The sequence below is a fragment of the Chiloscyllium punctatum genome, chromosome 37 (assembly GCF_047496795.1).
Source record: "Chiloscyllium punctatum isolate Juve2018m chromosome 37, sChiPun1.3, whole genome shotgun sequence".
Classification (NCBI taxonomy): Eukaryota; Metazoa; Chordata; class Chondrichthyes; order Orectolobiformes; family Hemiscylliidae; genus Chiloscyllium; species Chiloscyllium punctatum.
Genome location: NC_092775.1, coordinates 41950652 through 41975405, shown reverse-complemented (window position 1 = coordinate 41975405; position 24754 = coordinate 41950652). Strand labels below are relative to the sequence as shown.

The following is a 24754-nucleotide window of genomic DNA, read 5'->3' as shown; positions in this document are numbered from 1 at the left end:
TCCGTCACAAATTCACCTGCACCTCCACACACATCATTTACTGTATCTGCTGCACCCGATGTGGTCTCCTCTATATTGGGGAGACAGGCCGCCTACTTGCAGAACATTTCAGGGAACACTCTGGGATACCCGCACCAACCAACCCAACCGCCCCGTGGCTGAACACTTTAACTTGCCCTCCCACTCCACCAAGGACATGCAGGTCCTTGGCCTCCTCCATTGCCAGACACTGGCCACACGATGCCTGGAGGAAGAGCGCCTCATCCTCCGCCTAGGAACCCTCCAACAACAAGGGATAAATGTTGATTTCTCCAGCTTCCTCATTTCCCTTCCCCCCACCTTATCAAAGTCCCAACCCCCGGATTCAGCACCGCCCTCTTGACCTGCAATCTTCTTCCCGCCCTCTCCGCCCCCACCCCGTCTCTGGCCTATCACCCTCACCTCCTTCCACCTGTCGTATTCCTAGCGCCCTGCCCCCAAATTCCTCCTCCCACCTCCACCCCCCCACCACCTTTTATCTCAGCCCGCTTGGCACACCAGCCTCATTCCTGAAGAAGGGCTTAGAACCAAAACGTTGATTCTCCTGCTTCTCGGATGCTGCCTGGCCTGCTGCACTTTTCCAGCACCACACTTTTCAACTAACTACTCTGCTCTCAATTTTGAAAACCTCAATTAGATATTCTCTTAGCCTTCTTCTCTTTAGGGAGAACAGTTCAAACTTCTTCAAGCGGGCCTCACTGTTAGATTTTCTCATGGCCATGCTCATAAAATCGCCCTGTACTCCTCTAAAATGCATTCACAGCTTTCCTACATTGTGGTACCACTATTGTACCCAACATTCTAGTATGCTTTACTCAGAGTAGTAAGGGTATGGAATGCTTTGCCTTTGACGGTAGTAGATTCAACAACTTTAAGTACATTTAAGTCGTCATTGGAGAAGCATATGGACCTACATGGAATAGTGTAGGTTAGATGGGCTTCAGATTGGTATGACAGGTCGGCGCAACATCGAGGGCTGAAGGACCTGTACTGTGCTGTAATGTTCTATCACTTAGCCACTGTTCCTCTTACACCATGATGTACAACTTTCCTCAATCTGTTGAGGTACTGCATAGAATGCCTTCTGGAAGTCTACGTCAAAAAAAGTGTTACAGTCATCAAGCATTTACAATACTTCTTTAACAAAAAACTCCAGCAAGTTAAGTAAACCTGGATTGCCCCTTTAGAAAACGGTGCTGGCTATTCCTAATCAATGCACTTTTTTCCATGTAACTACAAATTCTATTCTGGTTTACAATCACTGAGATTCACCTTTGGCATACTCTAGTAGTAGTATTTTGGATTACCCCTTTCCCATTCTATTTCTTACATCATATTCTCTATAAAAGTAACCAGTCAATTGCTTCATTCCCACAGTGGAAAACATAGTTATCTCCAGTCCTTCCCTATAACTCATACCTCTAAGGATGTGTAGGAACAGATTTCTGTACAGCCTTCAGTACATCCACATCCCTATTACTCTCAGTCAACAGAGTTGTGGTATGTCTCATGGTCAGTATGGCAATATAGTTTTAAATGGCATGCTGTTGATATATTTAAGATTAAAGTTCGATGTTACTACCGAATGTTAGATGTGAGCGAGAGACACAGTGAAATTCACAACTGATCTTGGAGAAACTGTTTGGGCGAAGTTCACAGTGCAGAAACAGATTAGTGAATTGCTTTTAAGTGTGGCCTACAGAAAGTCTGCAGAAGTGAGCAGAGTGGGTTCTTTCTTAATTATATATTTAAGAGATGTCTCCAGATTTAACTTAAAATATAAGCCATGAATATTAATTTAACCTAGGGCAGTGTTTTGTAGAGGAATAAGACAGTGTTATTTTCTGGGTCTTTAGATTATGAAGGAGCAAAAACGACCTTTAGTAGAGTGATATGCACTTCTTGTCAGATATGGGAGTTTAAAGAGAGTTTAAGGGTTACCGCGGATTATATCTGCTATAAATGCTGTTGGTTGCAAATCCTATCAGATCAAATGGATCAGGTGGAGAGACAGTTAGAGGCAATGATGAATTTGCAACAGCAACAGTATGTGTGATGGATGGCAGTCAAAGGAAGGGGGCGGGGGGGGGGGGGGAAGTCTCAGATACAGTCACATAGATAGGTTAACTTAATGAAAGGTAAGAGAGGTAGGCAGCTGGTGCAGGAGTCTTCTGTGGCAATTCCCATTTCAAACAAGGATGCTGTTTTGGAAAATGCAGCGGGTGATCAATTCACTGGGGAATGTAGCACAAACAGCCAAGTTTCTGGTATTGAGACTGGCTCTAATGCAACAAGGGGTGCCTTGGGTTCACTGGTGCCAGGATCAAGGGTATCTCAGAGAGGGTGCAGAACATTCTCAAGGGGGAGAGGAGCCAGCAAGAGGTCATCATCCACATTGGAACCAACGACACAGAAAGGGAAAAGGTTGAGATTCTGAAGGAAGATTACAGAGAGTTAGGCAGGAATTTAAAAAGGAGGTCCTCGAGAGTAGTAATATCTGGATTACTCCTGGTGCTACGAGCTATTGAGGGCAGGAATAGGAGGATAGAGCAGATGAATGCATGGCTGAGGGAATGGTGCACGGGAGATGGATTCACATTTTTGGATCATTGGAGTCTCTTTTGTGGTAGAAGTGACCTGTACGAGAAAGACAGATTGCACTTAAATTGGAAGGGGACTAACATACTGGCAGGGAGGTTTTCCAGAGCTGCTCGGAAGATTTAAACTAGTAAGGTGGGGGTGGGGGGTTGGCCCAGGGAGAGAGTGAGGCAAAGAGATCAATCTGAGACTGGTACAGCTGAGAACCGAAGCGTGTCAAATCAAACAAACAGTCAGGGCAGGCAGGGACAAGACAGGACAGATAAATTAAACTGCATTTATTTCGATGCAAGGGGCCTAACAGGGAAGGCAGATGAACTCAGGGCATGGTTAGGAACATGGGATTGGGATATCATAGCAATTACAGAAACACGGCTCAGGGATGAGCAGGATTGGCAGCTTAATGTTCCAGGCTATAGGAAGGATAGGAAGGGAGGCAAGAGAGGAGGGGGAGTGGCGTTTTTGATAAGGGATAGCATTACAGCTGTGCTGAGGGAGGATATTCCTGGGAATACATCCAGGGAAGTTATTTGGGTGGAACTAAAAAATAAGAAAGGGATGGTCAGCTTATTGGGATTGTATTATAGACCCCCTAATAGTCAGAGGAAATTGAGAAACAAACTTGTAAGGAGATCTCAGCTATCTGTAAGAATAATAGGGTAGTTATGGTAGGGGATTTAAACTTTCCAAACATAGACTGGGACTACCAGAGTATTAAAGGTTTAGATGGACAGGAACTTGTTAAGTGGGTACAAGAAAATTTTCTGATTCAGTATGTGGATGTACCTACAAGAGAAGGTTCAAAACTTGACCGAGTCTTGGGCAATAAGGCAGGGCAGGTGACGGAGGTATCAGTGGGAGAGCACTTTGGGGCCAGTGACCATAATTCTATTAGATTTAAAATAATGATGGAAAAGGATAGATCAGATCTAAAAGTTGAAGTTCTAAACTGGAGAAAGACCAATTTTGACGGTATTAGGCAAGAACTTTCAAAAGCTGATTGGGGGCAGATGTTTGCAGGTAAAGGGATGGCTGGAAAATGGGAAGCCTTCAGAAATGAGATAATGAGAACCCAGAGAAAGTATATTACTGTCAGGGTGAAAGGAAAGGTGGGTAGGAACAGCGAATGCTGGATGACTAAAGAAATTGAGGGTTAAGAAAAAGAAGGTAGCACATGTCAGATATAGACAGGATAGATCGAGTGCATCCTTAGAAGAGTACAAATACAGTAGGAGTATACTTAAGAGGGAAATCAGGAGGGCAAAAAGGGGATATGAGATAGTTTTGGAAAATAGAATTAAGGAGAATCCAAATGGTTTTTACAAATACATTAAGGACAAAAGGGTAAATGGGGAGGGAACAGAGCCCCTAAAGAATCAGCAAGGCGGCCTTTGTGTGGAGCCACAGAAAATGACAGAGATACTAAATGAACATTTTGTATCAGTATTTACTGTGGAAAAGGATATGGAAGATATAGACTGTAGGGAAATAGATGGTGACATCTTGCAAAATGCCCAGATTACAGAGGAGGAAGTGCTGGATGTCTTGAAACGCATAAAGGTTGATAAATCCCCAGGACCTGATCAGATGTACCCTAGAACTCTTGTAGCAAGCTAGAGAAGTGATTGCTGGGCCTCTTCCTGAGATATTTGTATCATCAACAGTCATAGGTGAGGTGCCGGAAGACTGGAGGTTGGCTAACGTGATGTTAGGGAGAGTCCTGAGGGACAGGATGTACATGTATTTGGAAAGGCAAGGACTGATTAGGGATAGTCAACATGGCTTTGTGCATGGGTAATTATGTCTCACAAACTTGATTGAGTTTTTTGAAGAAGTAACAAAGAAGACTGATGAGGACAGAGTGGTAGATGTGATCTCTATGGACTTCAGTAAGGCATTCGACAAGGTTCCTCATGGGAGACTGATTAGCAAGGTTAGATCTCATGGTATACAGGGAGAACTAGCCATTTGGATACAGAACGAGCTCAAAAGATAGAAGAAGGTGGTGGTGGTCGAGGGTTGTTTTTCAGACCGGAGGCCTGTGACCAGTGAAGTGCTACTAGGATCGGTGCTGGGTCCTCTACTTTTTGTCATTTACATAAATGATTCAGATGTGAGCATAAGAGGTACAGTTAGTAAGTTTGCAGGTGACACACAAATTGGAGGTGTAGTGGACAGTGAAGAGGGTTACCTCAGATTACAACAGGATCTAGACCAGATCGGCCAATGGGCTGAGAAGTGGCAGATCAAGTTTAATTCAGATAAATGCGAGGTGCTGCATTTTGGGAAAGCAAATCTTAGCAGGACTTATACACTTAATGGTAAGATCCACGGGAGTGTTGCTGAATAAAGAGACCTTGGAGTGCAGGTTCATAGCTCATTGAAAGTGGAGTTGCAGGTAGATAGGATAGTGAAGGTGGTGTTTGGTATGCTTTCCTTTATTGGTTAGAGTATTGAGTACAGGAGTTGGGAGGTCATGTTGTGGCTCTACAGGACATTGGTTAGGCCACTTTTGGAATATTGCGTGCAATTGTGGTCTCCTTCCTATCGGAAAGATGTTGTGAAACTTGAAAGGGTTCAGAAAAGATCTACAAGGATGTTGCCAGGGTTGGAGGATTTGAGCTATAGGGAGAGGCTGAATAGGCTGGGGCTGTTTTCCCTGGAGCATTGGAGGCTGAGGGGTGACCTTATAGAGGTTTACAAAATTATGAGGGGCATGGATAGAATAAATCCACGGCAAAGTTTTTTCCCTGGGGTCGGGGGGTCCAGAACTAGAGGGCATAGGTTTAGGGTGAGAGGGGAAAGATATAAAAGAGACCTAAGTGACAACATTTTCACACAGAGGGTAGTACATGTATGGAATGAGCTTCCCAAGGAAGTGGTGGAGGCTGGTACAATTACAACATTTAAGAGACATTTGGATGGGTATATGAACAGGAAGGGTTTGGAGGGATATGGACCGGGTGTTGGCAGGTGGAACTAGATTGTGTTGGGATATCTGGTCAGCATGGATGGGTTGGACCAAAAGATCTGTTTCCATGCTGTACATCTCTTTGACTATCAGTTTACAGAATGAGAGATTGACTATGATGCCTTTTAATTGACTCACAAAACAGTAATGTTAGACTTCTACAGTTTTGAAGAACGAATGCATGTTTTTAAATAAATACACCTGCTCTGGAACTTTTCATGAACTGAAGCCATTACATTAATGCAGCTTATCCCCCCAGCCGCTCTGAACAAAATTCTTTCTCTCGGAGAAACTATTTTTGCACATATCTTTAATCAGGTCTCTTTCAAACTGAATTCATAAATCTTTGAACTAAATTTAAATAAACAAACTTGCTCATCCTAGCTTTGACTAAGCTTATGGCTTAATTCCCCCCCACCCTTTTTCTGCCATCTTAAAACTCCACAGTATAAACAACTTGACTAATACTCCAAGAGGCCTTCACTCATCTGCTCTGTGACACATACTGGTTTTCAATCATGGTTCTGAAAACACTGGACCTTGTTCATTATCAAACCCCCTCACACAAATAGAGCAACACTCATATGCCACTAGCTTAAAATCCAAACTCTAATAAAAAAATTCTATAAATCACATACCTTTATTCACAAAATCATCCCTACAAATTATGTGACCAGAGTGCATGAAGATTTCATATTTCATCATAACTCTGATGACGTGAAGCATGATACTCTGTTATGCCCAAAACATTAGACTTTTCCACCTCCTGATACTCCTGGTTTGCTGTGTTCTTCCAGCCTCCTGCTTATCTAATTTGGATTCCAGCATCTGCAGTTTGTTTTTACTCCTCTATTGGAAACTAACTTAATACTAACCTTGCCACTTACATACAAATTTTCCCTTCCTCAGGTTTATAATATCTAGTTGTTGTCAATAGCTGTTAGATTCTTCAGCGCCAGTATCTCCAATGTCAATGTCATAAGAGATAACAAACATTGCTGCATTAGATAAAACATCTCACTGTAAGCAAAGTCACTTCCTAATTGCGCTAACAGTCATTGCTAAACAACTTTAAAGGGTTGGTGGCAGATAATTGCCAAACTTATTGAAGACCAACGAGACAAGAGATTTCAAACAAAGGGAGACTTCCCCATCTTAAAGCATAACAGTCTCTGTGAGCACAGATAGCTGCGTAGATACCACAAACCACCAAAACAAAAATCTGATGGGAATGTCAATTCTGTCAAGATAAGATAAATGTCTAAGATCATCTTAATTTAAAGAAGAAAAAAAGCAGAAGCACTCAAGTTGGAATAAAAGAAAAGTAGTGAATTGCCATTGGAAAGCTGTACAGCTAGAACGCTGTGCTCCTTACAGCCAATACATAAGTGACAATTTCTTAGCAGCTGCAAAGTTATTTTTCTTAAAGCAGGAGCAATTTTAAAATATCTGCTGACACAAAATCAAGCATGGCTTAAGGTAGTGCAGTTTAAAGTTTTTTTAAGGCTGAATCATTGATAGCAGAAACTTTATTTTGGGTTGGACATCGAGCAACAGGAATACTAAATTACAACTGTTCAAACAACATATGAAGTTCTATATTACAGAATGAGGGTTGTTTTGGGACCTAATGCTCAAACGTTTGCTCGCTATTGGCTGGGAGCAGCTTCCCAGAATTGGTAGATCTAGTCTTTCCATGGATGATCTGGAAAAGATCTGCAATGTTCACAAAGACCAGCTCAAGGTATGAATTAACATCTGGATTAACTGACTCCAACCTAGTGTCTTACAGGTGATAGCACAAGAATTGATTTGATCAGTTAATTTGTTGCAAGATGCTGCAGAAAAGCACTTGCTGGAGACCTTTTCTGAAAAGAGGTCAGGAGGGGCTCATGGAACTAATATCTGAATCTACACCAATTATAGCCTTTAGCAAGAAAGGATATTTTTGAGTGGAAAATATGACCTACCACTAAGCATTATTTGAGAATGGACACAGATATGAAACCATAGTGACGAGGCAACAAATACATTGGTTGCACCTAAAACAATCCTATTGCTACAGTCACCAAAGTCTGTAATGGATGCGGTTTAGATGACCCCTCTCCTTTTCATTTTTTTTTAAACTCAGTAGAGGTCACCATTCAAATACATCTACCAATCTGAAAAACCTAAGCCTTTCCATATAACCTCCGATGACTGGTATCTGTTTCTATACTACCTCTAGCACTCGTATATCTCCATTGTTTCTCAATGATTCAGGACAGGCACTGTAGTCAAGATTCTAGGTTTTTGAATCAACTAAATCACCATAAAGATCATGAGTTAATATAGTTATGCAATGTTTATTTCAGGATACTCTGTGATCCAATGACTTGCTTAATTTATGTCCTCCCTCATAGTCTTTCTGTATTTCTCGAACTCTTCCAAGTTAACAGCTCATTCTTTTTTCCTTTTTAATACTTAATTCTCCTCCAAACTATTTGCATACCTCTCACTTATCACTTCCACTCTTTTTCCCTTTTTCAATATCCATGATTTTCTACCTAAGAGATCTATAGACTTTTGTTTTAGGATATTGTTTCAGCTCAGTTTCTCTCTCCAGAGATGAATGCTGAACTTGCCCGACACTAAAAAATGTAGTGAGAAATTCCCTAGATACTTGTGTAGCCCAGAATTTTGTCAGTTAAACACATCATTGTAAGTGGTTGTGATAAATTGTACACTTCCTATCCATAAGTATTAGTAGAGTAATATGCTTTGAAAAAAAACACATCAGTCCATAATGCAGATAAGAAAACAAGACAACCTTAACCTTCATCCTATTGGGTTTCACAGCTCACCATCTAACAAACCACATGGGTTTCATTATTTCTATACAGCTCTGAGGTAAATGAGCTTTCATTTGAGGCAATTTTCAGTATCATACTGAGTATTGCTCTTGCATTTACTGGATTTCTGTCAGTCATGTTAACTACTTGTTTTCTGAGAACTGAAGATATGCACCTAGATGATTCTCGGTGCGAAAGGCAATTAACTCCTGGCCCCAATGGTGTCTGCAATTGCACCATTCACCAAATTAGTACAAACCAAGAAAAATAAACAGATTATAATATTGAGCTACACTCAAGATTCCATGCTAGGAGGCATGAATAAACAGTGAGAAATAACAAAAGAGATTGCAAAATGACAAAAATACATGTCAGTGAACTAGGAATTAGAAGACAACAGCAGTTCAGTGCAAAGTAATGTAAAGTTGCACATTCAGAAAAAAAAAAGTTTAAAAGGATTTATTGCCCTACCTGGTGTAAGCACCACTTGAAACCGGACAGATCCCACATACCACAAAAGGAAATGTAAAGTAGCCATAATCTTACCAGGCAATAGGGCTGTTCTCTCATTAGAGACAACTGGTGGTGGTTTAACCTGAGGGTAGACATGCCCAAGAGGAGGTTGAAACTTTGAGAACTTTGTGGTGACCTCAGCTTCATCCAGTCACCCAAACTAACTGACCCCCTACTAAGGAAGTTGATTGCATGAAGTGGAAATATTTTGTTGTCAGAATGTTATTCTTTCTTGGTGCTCAAAATCTCAAAAAACAAATCAGGCCACCCACACAAAATGGGAAACCCATCTTATCTCATTTTGTACTTCATTTCCCATCCCAGTATGGTCTGCTACCTCACTAACCTCTTCCACTACTTGGTCTATTCCATCACTACAATAACGGCTCTCACTTTATACTGCTCATTTGTAGTCTTTTTATCTGTACCTACCACAACAATTGCAGACATTTAAGTCTTACCTTATCAATATACTGTTTTTGTACAAGCTTGGCTAGTTCCCAATCTGATATAAAATTTGCATCATCAATTGAGTGATTTGTGCATGTCAGAGTTCATTTTACCCCTGAACCTCAATCTCTGATTAAATGTTACTAATGTCTGCTATTTACTGCAGGTCCACAGGTGGTGTTACATCTCAAATATATTGGATAGGCTTCAATCCTCCTTCTATCAGTAATAAAGAATTATGACATACTTAGAAAAAAATTGGACTTTTAATATTTCCAAGTTAACGGCATTTGAGTGAGTTAAAACTAAAAGTTTCATCTCAACTCATTAAACTTCATAGTTCTAAAGGACTGGTAAAGGTTGCAACCCAATTAAAATCAATGAGCCTTTTTAAATCAATCATGAATTGATTTTCCTCATATTACTGCTCACTGTGTATAAAGAGTGTGTTAAGGTTAGAGATCTACAGCACAAAAGAAACAAAAATCCATTCAGACCCAATCATGAACAACCATTGTTTAAGAAGGATTATCCTGGAAATTATAGGCCTGCGGGTCTCACATCGGTGGTAGGGAAATTGTTGGAAAAGATTCTTACGGACAAGATCTATATGCATTCAGAAAATGGATTACCTATTAGCAATGGACAGCATGGTTTTGTGCAGGGGAGACCATGCCTCACAAACTTGTTTGAGTTTTTGTTTTAAAAAGGTGACAAAGATGATTGATGAGGGAAAAGCAGTTGATTTGTCTACAGGGACTTTAGTAAAGCCTTTGACAAGGTCTCTCATGACAGACTGGTACAAAAGGTGAAGTCATATAGTATCAGGGTGAGCAGGCAAGATGGATACAGAACTGGTTTAGTCATAGGAGGCAGAGGGTAGTGGTGGAAGGATGCTTTTCCGAATGGAGGGCTGTGACTATTGGTGTTCCACAGGCATCAGTGCTGGGACCTCTGCTGTTCGTGAAGTACATAAATGACTTGGGAGGAAAACATAGCTGGTCTAATTATTAAGTTTGCAGATGATACAAAGACTGGTGATGTTGTGAATAGTGGGGAGTATTGCCAGAGGATACAAGCAGGATTTGGATCAGTTGAAGGCATGGGCAGATGGAGTTTAATCTGGACAAATGTGAGGTGATGCATTTTGGAAAGTTAAGTACAGATGGAAATTATACAGTGAATGGCAGAACCCTTAGGGGGTATTGATGTGCTGGTCCACAGATCAGTGAAGGTGGCAGTGCAAGTGGATAATGTAGTAAAAAAGGGCTTATGGCATGTTGCCTTCATTGGAAAGAGTATTGAGTATAAAGGATAGACAAGTTATGCTGCAGCTTTATAGAACTTTAGTTCGGTCACATTTAAAATATTGCATTTAGTTTCTGGTCACCGCATTACCAAAAAGATGTGGATGCTTTGGAGAGGGTACAGAAAAGGTTTACCAGGACGTTGCCTGGTATGGAGGATGTTAGCTATGAGGAAAGATTGAATAGACTGCACTTGTTTTCACTGGAACATAGGAGGTTCAGGGGTGACCTGACCGAAGTTTAAAAGCATGGATAGAGTGGAAAGTATGGAGCTTTTTCCCAGGATGGAGGGATCAATTACATGGGGACACAGGTTCAAGGTGCAAGGGGTGAAGTTTAAAAGAGATGTGTGAGGGAATGTTTTCACTCAAAAGGTGGAGAAGTGCCTGGAACACGTTGCCAGAGGAGACACGATAGCAGCATTCAAGAAGCACCTGGACGAATACACAAATAGGAAGGGAACAGAGGGATACGGATCCTATAAATGAAGACACTTCTAGCACGGAGAGCAAAATGTGGCGGCACAAGCATGGAGGGCTGAAGGACCTCTTCCTGTGCTGTACTGTTCCATGTAACCATCTAAACTATTCTAATCCCCTTTTCCAGTATTTGTCACATAGTCCTGTATGCCTTGGCATTGCAAGTATACATCTATATACTTAAGTGTTTGTGAAGGTTTCTGCCTAGATCACCCTTACAGGCAGCGAGTTCCAGATTCCCACCACTCTCTGGGTGAAATTTCTCCCCCCCTCACATTCACATAAACCTCTGGCCCCTTACCTTAAACACCTCCCCACAGCATCTTCCCACACAATTGCCCATGTACCACCTCATTATCCAAGGGCCCAAACACACCTTCCAGGTGAAGCAGCGATTTGCCTGCACTTCACTCAATCTAGTCTATTATATTCGCTCTTCACAAATGCGGTCTCATCTACACTAGGGACATGAAACACAGACTTGATTCCAGAACTGCATATAATATTGTGATTTTATACAGTTCCAGCATAACCTCCCTGCTGTAAAGCACTGTGCCTTGGTGATTAAAAGCAAGGCATGACCAGCATACAAGGACAACTTCAGTGCTTACGTTTCAGAAAAGATTATACAAAGTATGCCTATTTTCTTTAGAATTTAGGAAGCTCTTACTAAGGGAAGACCTGATCGAAGTCTTCAAAAATATGACAGGCAAAGACAGGGTATAACCCGATAAACCATTTCCACTGGTTGGGGCTTCTAGAACTGAGGGGCAAGGTCTGAAAAATTAGGGGCAGACCATTTAGGAGAGACATTAGGGAGTGCTTTTGCACAAAAAGGATGTTAGATGTTTTAGAACTATTTCAAAAATGGAAATTGATGCTAGATTAGTTGTTAATTTTAAATCTGAAGTAGATTTTTTGTTGAAAAAGATATGGGCCAACGGCTGATATGTGGAGTTGGGCTACAAAATAGCCATAATCTCACTGAATGGCAGAACAGACTTAAGGGACTGAATAGATTACTTCTGCTCCTCCAAAGTGTCCCAAATGCTTTCGTAACCACTTTATCAGTCTTGTTAAAGTAAAGTAACAGACTGGTGGACATGCACACCAAGGTCCCAGGTTCTCAGTGCTTCCCAAGGTGCCACTGTTCATCACATGTCTTGTTTGAAAAAGTACCTCACCTCTATCTCTTAAAAATGTGGGGGAAAATTGTACATCCACGTATAAAGACTGCAGTCAGGGGAATAAGACTATGATGGATACAAATGGAATGCAGAATTTCATACATTGCACAATGAACACAAAAAGGAGGTTATTCTGTATTTGTACATAATATGGATTAGGTCCAACATCTCATCACAGGAAAAGTGGGATAAGCATGGAAAGAGTAGAAGAACATCGAGAACAGTACAGCACGTACAGACCCTTTAGGCCTCGATGTTGTGCCAACCTTTTACCCTATTCTACATACCAACATATCCTTCATTGTATTATCTTCCATGTGCCTATTCAAGAGTCACTTAAATGTTCTTGAATCTACGACCACCACTGGCAGTGCATTCCACAGATCCACCACTCTCTGCATAAACAGCATACCTCTGACATCTCCCCTAAACCTTCCTCCAATCACCTTCAAATTATGCCCTCATGATAGCCATTTCTCCCCTTGGGGGAAAAAGTCTCTGGCTAGCCACTGTATCTGTACTTCTCATCATCTTGTACACCTCTATCAAGTCACCTCTCACCCTTCTATGTTCCCTATCTCCCTCAACCTTTCTTCATAAGGCAAACCCTCCAGTCCAGGAAGCATCCTGGTAAATCTCCTCTGAACCTCTCTAAAGCTACTACATCTTTCCTATAATGAGGCATCCAGAAAATTCATCAAACTGTCAGAAATTAAAAAAAAGATTATAGCTATTAAAATATAATGGGACCATTTTCAATGGAACAGAGAAGATAAAGGAACATCTGGAATTTTGCATGGTGTGCAAGCTTTTAAAGGCTTCATCATAAAATATTGTTTCCTGCCTATGAATCAGTTGGAAGGGGTCACAAACAGAGGCTTATCACTGGAAGAAACAGGATGCAAGTTAGAAAAATATTTTTTTCTTCCAACGAGGGTTAGTAAAACGGGAAATAGATTATTGTACTTTTGATAACAACAATTTAATGGAAAATCAGGTATTCAAAAGGTATTGTTAAAAGAATGCAGAGCAAAGAGTTGGAGATGTTGGCTCCAGTTGGGCATAGATAAGATCATCTGAGTGGCCTGTTTCTGCACTTTTAAATTCTATGAACTTAAATGCTAAACTGCTGAATGCAGCAATTAAAATAAAAGACAATTACTGGGATCAAATTAAATCTGAATGTAGCATGCACTGTAAAAATACAAATCTACTTTCATCACCTTCAGCAGCATCTATGAGATGATTTGTTTGTGATTTGGGCCTATTGTAGATTTCCCTAAAGTGAACAACAGACTTCAGCCAAGAGGACGTGTGCTTATAAGTTTCTTATTCAAGATCACTATATCTAGTCCTAGTTCACAAAATGCATATAATCATTGACTTGAAATGTCATGTCTTGTTTTCAGTTTCCTAACCTGCTAACTTTCCAACCATTTTCCATTTAATTCAGGTTTCCAGTAGCTGCAGTATATTGCTTTCAGACAGAATAGTAAACATTCACCAATTAGATGCTTTATTATAATCATTTAATAGTTTGAGCTCTGATATAAATGCACTGATATCATTACAACTAAATTTGCGCTTGGTACATGCTTATAAATTTTACATTTAACAAGCATACAAAAACCAGACTGGAATTCATGGTTTTTCAACAATAGTGTAGACAATCATTTAAAATTGTAAGTGAATTCAAATAGCACCTGAAGGATTAAACTCAGATGTCTACTGTTGCGATTGTTGGCTTTCGTCATAACTTTCAGTTGCCTAAATGTGGATTAGTGCACATTGCAGCATATAAAATGGATTTGAGGGATTAAAAATTCCTTCAAAAAAGCAGGTGACTTCCACACAGAAGACAGCAAGAATGAGCAGTAATTAAAAATAAATTAATTTACAAAATAATTCTAATTTAAACCATAAAATCATAATATTTTAAAACAGCCTAACTTATCATCTGCTGCATTTGGTCTTGGGCCTCTCCTTCAGGGCAGGTTCCTTCTTCCATTCCCACACCAAGTTTTCACGAAACACTAAGTAACTCTGTGACAGCATGGGAATTCAATGAGTGAGCAAAAAAAAGAAGTTATAAATAATAGCTTGCAACTGGTATTGTATATCATCCTTTTTGCAGGAGGGCCCACTGCTGTTTGTTATCTGCCATGTGTGGTCTGCTCACGCATATCTTCTTGGTGACATGGGCCATATCACCAGTTTGATCATTTGCACAAACTCATTACAATGAGCAAAACACTACATGTATTTCCAAACTGAAAAATTGAGTTTAATGTGAGTTTAGGTCTAAACACGCACTTATCAGTTGAAACATTAATTGGGGCATGGTGGGGGAGGAGGTGGGGACAGCAGAAGGACACAGATTTTGTTTATATGCCAAGATTAGGTCTAAATATGTAGATTGATCCTGAAAATGTGGCTGCGTTGTATACCAGAATCTACCGTTATAAGAACTAGCACAATTGCTGTGGGGTAATCTTCCACTTCATTCAGACTACTAGTCGGTTTCTCGAGGGTTGATGACTTGACATCTTGACACATTCCTTTAGATCATATCACAGCCATTTTGACAAAGGTTTAAATTAGCATCCTACTCAGCCTAATCCAACACCTGACTCATGGCTTCTTTCAAAAGCTCTTCATAGACAATGATAGATGTACTTGGATTGCTATATTCTTGAAATGGTCTTGCATCTCAGGTTGAGATATCTGTCTTTTATACACAGTACTAGTACAGATTATAGCACACCAAGATCAAATCCTTTCTGGATTAAAATGGACTACAATACTCCACCAGATCGAAAGCATTTAGATATGTTGTTAATCTCTGTGAGATTCATATCTTAAATGATCCTATACATAGTTGGTGATACATTAAACATCGCCCCTGTAGACCTTTGCTTTCTTGATTTGTCATTAAGTGATGGATAGATTACCTTACCACAAGGTAAATGAATGACAAACTTTAAAGTCTTCCGTTACAACTACATCTGAACAATTCATCCACAGAGGATACCAGAGGATATGATTTTTTTATTTAACGGCCTAAAATACATAATATTGTCAAGTAAATGAATAGGTCAAATAAATAAAACCACCATCCAGATATGGTTGTGCATGTGTTTCAGTCTCTCAAAACAGGACTGCACAGCAAAAACTTGCATGTGGGATCTTTTAACATGGGGAAGCTATTGAACTGCAGGTTCCACATGGTTCTATTGAACAGAAAATACCCCTACTCTTACTCCCTGTGATAGACATATTGGAAGGGCTCACAGTATTTTTTTAAAAATCAATCTGTTTGGCCACATTATGCTGCCTGTGGCTATTAGACTCCAAGGTGGGTCTTGAACCTGAAGCTGCTGCCCCAGATAGAGATGCTTTCCATGTCCTTGAAGATCTTCCAGTCATGGTTACATTTTACATTAAAAACAAAGTACATTTGCCAGAGGAAATTACAATCAAAAGATTTGCTGCTTGGACTTATCTTTGATTACCTTGTACATTTGCTATCAACCCAAGGACAGAACAGAACTATCTTGTGCTGAATCCAGTCTAGAGAAGAGTCAAAATGCAGATTCCTACCATAAGAAATTGGTTCAGATTGCAGACCAATAGCAAGAAATCAAACTTTACATAAAAAGGGACCAAACACCTGATTCCAAGCAAGTCACATGGTCATGCTCATCCATAGTTACACTGTGATCTCTGATCTTTGAGCAAGGAAAATAAGGAGCATCAAAAGGAAAGCAGACTTTAAGTAACCAGGGGACATGGTGTCTGAACTTGAACATCTCCACTGGTTTGATTCCGTGCATCATTAGATAGGATTAGATTCCCTACAGTGTGGAAGCAGGCCCTTTGGCCCAACAAGTTCACACCAACCCTCCGAAGCGCAATCCACCCAACCATTCCCCTCCATTTACCCCTAACTAATCCACCTAACACTATGGGCAATTTAGCATGGCCAATTCGCCTAATCTGCACATCTCTGGTTTCCTCCCAGAGTCCAAAAATGTGCAGATTAGGTGTAGTTCTCAAAAAACAAATAAACAAAAATGACTGATTTGACACAAGCTTGTTTCATGCACTCTCACTGTAAAAGCTATTGAAAATTGCCTCGTTAGAGTCAGAGTTGTACAGCATAGAAAAAGGAATAGAGAAGATGGTAAAAGAGGGGGTGGTGTGGCATGGTTAGTCAGGGTCAGTATTATGGTGGCAAAAAGGATGTTTGAGGACTCATCTACTGAGGTAATATGGACTGAGGTTAGAAACAGGAAAAGAGGTCACCCTGTTAGGAGTTTTCTATAGGCCTCCGAATAGTTCCAAAGATGTGGAGGAAAGGATAGCAAAGATGATTCGCAATAGGAGCGAGAGTAACAGAGTATTGACTGGAAATACTGTAGTTTGAGTACTTTAGATGGGTCAGTTTTTGTCCAGTGTGTGCAGGAGGGGTTCATGATGCAGTTATGTATATAGGCCTACAAGAGGCGAGGCCTCATTGGATTCGGTACTAGGTAATAAACCTGGCCAGGTGTTAAATTTGGAAGTAGGTGAGCATTTTAGTGATAGTGGCCACAATTCGGTTATGTTTACTTTAGCAATGGAAAGTGATAGGTATATATCACAGGGCAAGGGTTATCGATGGGAGAAAAGCAATTATGATGTGATTAGGCAAGAGTTATGATGCATAGGATGGGGAAGGAAACTGCAAGGGATGGGCACAATTGAAATATAGATCTTATTCAAGGAACAGCTACTGCGTGTCCTTGATAAGTATATACCTGTCAGGGAGAGAGGAAGTGTTAGAGTGAGGGAGCCATGGTTTCCTAAAGAAGTTGAATCTCTTGTCAAGAGGAAGAATAAGGCTTATGTTAGAATGAGACGTGAAGGCTCAGTTAGGGCTCTTCAGAGTTACAGGTTAGCCAGGAAAGACCTAGAGAGCTAAGAAGAGCCAGAAGGAGACATGAGAAGTTGTTGGCAGATAGGATCAAGGAAAACCATAAAGCTTTCTATACGTATGTCAGGAATAAAAGACTAAGATTAGGGCCAATTAAGAATAGTAGTGGGAAGTTGTGCGTGGAGTCAGAGGAGATAGGGGAATTAATATTTTTCATCAGTATTCACACTTGAAAAAGATAAGGTGGTCAAGAACAATACTGAGATACAGACTACTAAACTAGATGGGATTGAGGTTCACAAGGAGGTGGTTTTAGCAATTCTGGAAATTTGAAAACAGATAAGTCCCCTGGGCCGGATGGGATTTATTCTAGGATTCTGTGGAAAGCCAGGCAGGGGATTGCAGTGTCTTTGGCTTTGATCTTTATGTCATCATTGTTTACATGATGAGTGCCAGAAGGCTGGAGGATAGCAAATGTTGTCTCCTTGTTCAAGAAGGGGAGTAGACAAAACCCTGATAATTATAGACCAGTGAGCTTTACTTCAGTTGTGGGTAAAGTATTGGAAAAGCTGATAAGAAATAGGATTTATAATCATCTAGAAAGGAATAACTTGATTAGGGATAGTCAACACTGTTTCGTAAAGGGTAGGTCATGCCTCATTTAACTTATTAAGTTCTTTGAGAAGGTGACCAAACAGATGGAGGAGGGTAAAGCAGTTGATGTGGTGTATATGGACTACAGTAAGGCATTTGTTAAGGTTCACCACAGTAGGCTATTGCACAAAATACAAAGGCATGGGTTTGGGGGTGATTTAGCAGTTTTGATCAGAAATTAACGAGCTGAAAGAAGACAGAGGGTGGTGGCTGATGGGAAATGTTCATCCTGGAGCTCAGTTATGAGTGGTGTACCGCAAGAATCTATTTTGGGACCTGGATGAGAGCATAGAAGGATAGGTTAGTAAATTTGCGGATGATACTAAAATCAGTGGAGTTGTGGACAGTGCTGAAGAATGTTTCAGGTCACAGTGAGACATAGATAAGCTGCAGAGCTGGGCTGAGAGGTGGCAAATGGAGTTTAATACGGAAAAGTGAGAGGTGATTTACTTTGGAAGGAACAACAGAAATAAAGAGTACTGGACTAATGGTAAGATTTTTGGTAGTTTGGATGAGCAGAGAGATCTTGGTGTCCATATACAAAGATCTCTGAAAGCTTCCACCTAGGATAAGAGGGTATATGGTGTATTAGCTTTCATTGGTAGAAGGATTGAGTTTTGGAACCATGAGGTCATGCTGTAGGTGTACAAAACCCCGGTGTGGCCATGCTTGAAATATTGAGTACAGTTCTGGTCACCACATTATAGGAAGGATGTGGAAACATTGGAAAGGATTCAGAGGAGATTTACTAGGATGTTGCCTGGTATGGAGGGAAGGTTGAGGGACTTGAGGCTATTTTCATTAGAGAAGGTTGAGAGGTGACTTAATTGAGACATAGAAGATAATCAGAGGATTAGATAGGGTAGACAGTGAGAGCCTTTTTCCTCAGATGGTGATGGTGAGCACGAGAGGACATAAGTTGAAATTGAGGGGTGATAAATATAGGCCAGATGTCAGAGGTAGTTTGTTTACTCGGAAAGTAGTAGGGCTGTGGTACTCTCAGCCTGCAACAGTAAACTCACCAACTTTAAGTGCATTTAAATGGTCATTGGACAAACATATAGATGAAAATGGAATAGTGTAGGTTCGATGGTTTCAGGTTGGTTCCACAGGTCGACACAACTTAGAGGGCCAAAAGGGCCTATACTGCACTGTAATGTTCTATGTTCTATTCCTTTGGCCCAACTCATCCATGCTGACCAGGTTTCCTAAACTGAGCTAGCCCCATTTGCCTACACTTGGCCATATTCCTCTAAACCATCTCTATCCATGTACCTCCATACAGTATGGAAACAGGTCATTCAGCTCAACAAGTTCACACTGACTGTCCGAAGAGCATCCCACCCAGACTCACCCTCCTACCCTATCCCTGTAACCCTGCATATTCCACAGCTAATCCACCTAACCTACACATCCCTGGACACTACGGGGCAACTTAACATGGCCAATCCACCTAATCTGCACACCTTTGGACGGTGGGAGGGAACCTGAGCACCCGGAGGAAATCTAGGCAGACACGAGAGAATGTGCAACCTCCACACAGACTGTTGCCTGAAGCTAAAACCAAACCTGAGCCCTGATGCACTGAGCCACCATGCCACCCCAAATGTCTTTTAAAAGTTGTAATCGTAGCCATTTCTACCACTTCATCTGGCAACTCATTCTATACACGTACCACCCTCTGTGAAAAAGGTGACCCTCAGGTCCCTTTTAAATCTTTCCCCTCTCACCTTAAACCTATGCCCCCTAGTTTTGGCCTCCCTACGCTGGGGAAAACAACTTGGCTATTCAACTTATCTATACCCCTTATGATTTTATAAGCATCTATGGTTACCCCTTAGCCTCCTATACTTCAGGGAATATCCTCCTCTCCTTATAACACAAATCTTCCTGTTGAATGAGACATTTTAATGATTTATTCAGTTATAAAAGTATTTCTGAAACATCTCTCAAGCACATAAAAACTAAATTTCACAAGAATTGAGTAGCATTCCTTTCTATCATTCAAAATTAGGATGATTATTTAAAATCATGGCTTCATAGAAGGTTTGCTTTTTTATTTCAAAATATACATTATTCATATATAGATTATACAGTTCAGTTCTGTACAGTAGCATATCAAGAAATAAACAGATGCTGGATCCCCAAATAAACCAAAAGCATCTGTTACTTTAACCAGATATACTTACTTTAACCAGACTATACTTACATGCATTTCAGGCCCCAGCAGGGTCCGATAACTCAACAGACCTTCAGCAGGAAGACTTCAGACCCTGGTCTTACCCCATGGGGCCTTGACAGCAGCTGCCCCAAGCTTTAGTGCATACCTCAGCAGGTGGCCCGGGCCATTAGAATGTACCGCCTGCAACACTGTCAAGGTCAACTCCTTGTCTTGGAACACCAAGTTCTGTGTAGACGAAAGAGCGTCTTTCACAGAGTTAATGGTCTTCCAGGCACAACTGATGCTTGTCTCAGTGTGCATCCCCGGGAACAGACCGGACAGCACAGAGTCCTGCATCACAGAGCTGCTTGGGATGTACCTTGACAAAACCACTGCATTCTCCTTCAGACTTCCTTTGCGAAACCATATTTCAGAAGGACACGTGACAGTCTCCATCCCCTATAGCTACTTTGAGGGCAGTGTACAGTGATGCAGACAGACCGAGCATACAAAAAGAATCTCACAGGTAGTGAGACCTTTCTCACCACAAGCCAAGCAATGTATTGGTACTTGTTGGAAAGTTCTGGTGATGAGACATTCTGACAAATGATTTTGATAGTCTGATCAGGGATCCATGCCATAGGAACCACCCACGCCTTTTCTGCAGGGTGTTGAGGACGTTACTTACTGACCACTTCTCAAGTGGACTTGTGGTCAAAAAGTGCTTTTCTTTATAAATTTCTCCACGCAGGACAGATGATGCAGAATGGTCCAACTACTTGGAATGTTCCACAGCAATGAGGCCAGTCCCATCCTTTGCACTACCATGGACAGGTAGAACCTCCTTATGCACTGACATCTGGTGTTTGTGTACCATGGGTCTATGCATAGCTTGATGTGGTCGCACACAAAGGTGGCCATCAGGATGAGGGGGCGTTGGGTATGTTCTTCCTCCTGATCAAGAGTTTTGTACATGGAGTCCCTGTGGACATCGGTCCATCTTAGACTCTCCAGATGGAGTGGAAGATGGCTCGGGTGACTGCAATGGTACAGTTTCGGGAGATGGGCCAGACCTGCGCCCCGTAGAACAACAAAGTCTCACACCTGACGGCCAGGATTTTACCCACAATAGTGAGAGAATGGTGATCCCAAAAGACCATTTTTACTTCACTTTGGTGATATACTTCTCCCAAGATTTTGCGCATATGTCAGCCCCTCCAAACCATATTCCCAGCACCTTCAAGCAATCTGTCCTGACAGTGAAGAGAATGAAGGATTGGTTGGCCTGGTTCCCAAAGATCACGGCTTGGCTCTTACCTCGATTTACCTTGGCTCCTGAGGCCAGTTCAAACTGGTCACATGAGTACACACACTAACAGCAGATCTGAGCCAAAAATGGTGACGTCATCCATGTACAGAGAGGCTCTGACCTACTGGGCTTTGCTGTCTCGAATATTCGACCCTCCCTGGCTCGCATCATTCCTGACAGACTTAGCAAAAGGCTCTATACAACATATAAACAAGGTCGGAAAGAGTGGGCTGCCTTGCCTGACTCCAAATCTGAATGGGAAGCTTTCCAACTCCCACCCATTGATTGAAATTGCAGTAATGTTGGTATAGTGCAATCCAGTTGCAAATTCCCTCCCCAAAGCCCACTTTGGACAGCATGTCCAGCATGTAGGTGAGCAATATCCAGTCAAGGCTTCCTCCTGCTCCAGGCTGATAAGGCAGACGTCCATGCCCCCAGTCGTGAATGCAGGTGATCGTATCCTTGAAGAGCGCAAGGCTCTCAGAGATCATCCTGCTTGGTACAGCACAGGTTTGTTGGGGGTGAATCACCAATCCCAGAGCTGACCTAACCTGGTTGGCAATGATCTTAGACAGGATTTTGTAATCCTGCATTCAGCAGTGTTAGAGCAGGTTTATATCATTAAGAGGCCATTTGGTCTTTGGAGGCTGTGCCATATTAAAAATGAGCCATGACCTAATCTCACTTTGCAACTTGTGATTTTGATTTATTAAAGTTAGGTCACATTTCAGTTTCTGTCTTAATCCAGATTCGGAGATGCCGGTGTTGGACTGGGATGTACAAAGTTAAAAATCACACAACACCACGTTATAGTCCAACAGGTTTAATTGCTAGTGTGCTGTGTGATTTTTTAAACTATCTTAATCCAATGTGTTTATTTCAATAGTAATTTGGCCTGGTGCAAGACAGTTCAGAAGTTAATGATTAACTATGCCTTTTGTTTCCTGGTTTGCGCCCGAAGAGAGTTCTGCAATCTGATTAGCTAGTCAGCCCGCTTGCTGGAGGCCGATAGATGGCACCAGTTAAAATTTAGACCGAATCAATAGAGATTGACACCGTTTTTGAGTTCGATCCCTGCAATGTTCCTTCGTTAGTGCTTGCAAGATCCAACACATCATACCATTTATCATTCTGCGGCTCATTTGAACCAATGTAGTATGACTGTGACTTTACAACTACATGGTTTTGTTTTGTAACTAGGCACGACGTGAGGTCAATTATAGGGCAATTACTGTATATGTACAGCTGTTGGTCGGTAGAAAATAATTTCAGTTGTTGGAACAGATTTGCAGTAACTTGAAAATTCACATTTCTCCGTTAGGGTTGCATGAATCCTGGAGTATATGATTGCTATTTGAGAGAGAAAAAAAATCAACGAGGATAGCGGTTTGTAATGAAATAACATGGCCCAGACACATTGTTGTATTTTAAAATTTGAGCAATGTATCATTTGTCTTACCATATAGAAAATCTGCAGATATGTTTAAAAATTTTAAAACTTTAATCAATAATTAACAATTTAAAAAGTTAGCTTTAATTTGCCAAATGGTCATTTGTCACAATTCTTTCAAATTGAATAATTAGCCATGATTTCACAAGAACATAAGCAGAAAAACAATATTAAGACACGCTGCTGATTTAAGTACTTTGCATTGTTACTCCTTGGATCCTACACGTTTTACGGGATTATATCCGCACAACTGAAGAAACAAGTGCATTCAATTTATATAACACCAGACTGCCATCTAAATATATATCTCCATGTAAACTGCACAGCGTTGAAATTTAGAACATCTAATAGTCTATCAGGAACCAACCATCTGCGGGAGATATTTAACCAACAAACAGAAAGGAAAACAAAACACTTCCCTTCCCCGACCCCAAAACAGTAATGGCAAATTGTCTATTCCGCTGTCAAAGTGGTTAAAACAGATATCATATTTTTTAAAAAACAAACTTGTGACAACTTTTTTTCTTCTTCCGTTAAGTCTTATAAGTAACGCCGGACAAGAAGAAAGGAGTGTGACGTTTTGCGAAGTATCATAGCCAAGTGATACAGCGTTGTAAAATCACAGGACTGGGTTGGCAGAGGACATACTCTAAGGTTCCAAAGGTTAGTTACACACTGTCATGAAACTGAAAGATTCAGGTGTACACTGCGCCGCCTTAAGAGAGACGCCTTCTGACACTTACTTACTGAAGGCTTACCTGTCAGATCTGGCGGCTACGGTTTCGACATCGTTGGCAGGACTCCCCAGCTCAGTTTCAGCCATTGTTCTTTGCTGTACTGGGGTTGTGGGGAGCACTGGGTTCTGTAGTTCAATGGGCAGGCGCTCCCCCATTGCCACAACTCAGAAGCAGTAACAAGGAAGACTACAACTCCCCAAAGGCCCTGCGCAAGCTGGATGCTTGTTTGAAATAGCAACGCTAAATAAACATACAACTGAATGAAACACCACCCTCCCCCACACCCCTCACCCTCGCAAAATGTCTGGGACGGCGCGGCGTTGAGCGCCAACTGAAATAGCCTATCCTTGGAAAATTACTACTTCATCTTCCTCATTGTGACCCACCACTTGTCACTGGAGAAGCAGCTTATTTTTAGTAACTACAAGCTGACCACACTACAAAAATGGGCCTAACTTTGTCTAGCGGTGTATCGGTTTAAATGCCTGAGACCCGACTCGAAAAATAAACTGCAGAGGAGTTTGGTAGTCAGTAACTTTACATATTTACTTACATTGTCGGTGCAGGTTTGGATAAGTGCAATAAGAAATTTCATTGCAATCAAATGTGAAGCCCAGAGGTAAAGCCAGTTAAAACAAAAAGAAAGCAATTGCTGGAAATCAACACACTGGTCGTCCTGGAACTTTATTCTGAGGTATACCAAATACCACTATGTGTCATTTGCAAGTTTTACTGGTTTTTCCTTGAAATAAATTATCAGGAGAAACTCAGCATAATCGAACTACTTCTAAATGAAATATAAGCATTGGCTAAACAGGATTTGGTAAATGATTTTTATTCTTTCATGTCCATTACTTTTAAACTGAAGTGGCAACTAGACTATTTCGGAGGTAGTTAAGGACAATGGTTTCCTCGCACATTTCAAAGATGTGCAGGTCAGGTGAATTGTCCATGCTAAGTTGTCCATAGTGTTAGGTGCATTAGTCGGGTCGGTGTGGACTTGTTGGGCTGAAGGGCCTGTTTCCACACTGTAGGGAATCTAATCTAATCTAATCTAATCAAAACAATGCCTGTAATAGCTATTCACCCTTCCTAGACAGATCATTATACACTCCTTTGTCCAACTGTTCTTCTCTCTGGGCTTTATCCCCAT

At 41.1% G+C, this 24754-nt stretch overlaps 1 protein-coding gene across 3 annotated transcripts in view; it reads right to left on the bottom strand.

Annotated features, from left to right (window-relative positions):
- LOC140463043 (uridine-cytidine kinase-like 1) overlaps window positions 1–23833 on the bottom strand; it is a 137323-nt gene extending 113490 nt beyond the window's left edge. Inside the window, exon 1 of one of the 3 annotated variants that reach the window (XM_072556665.1) lies at window positions 23623–23833. In XM_072556665.1, coding sequence (XP_072412766.1) covers window positions 23623–23756 — 134 coding nt within the window. In that variant the 5' untranslated portion in view covers window positions 23757–23833. The remainder of the gene's footprint in view (window positions 1–23622) is intronic. The other 2 variants (XM_072556668.1, XM_072556667.1) reach the window with 2 other exon arrangements.
- Between the last annotated feature and the right edge of the window lie 921 nt (window positions 23834–24754).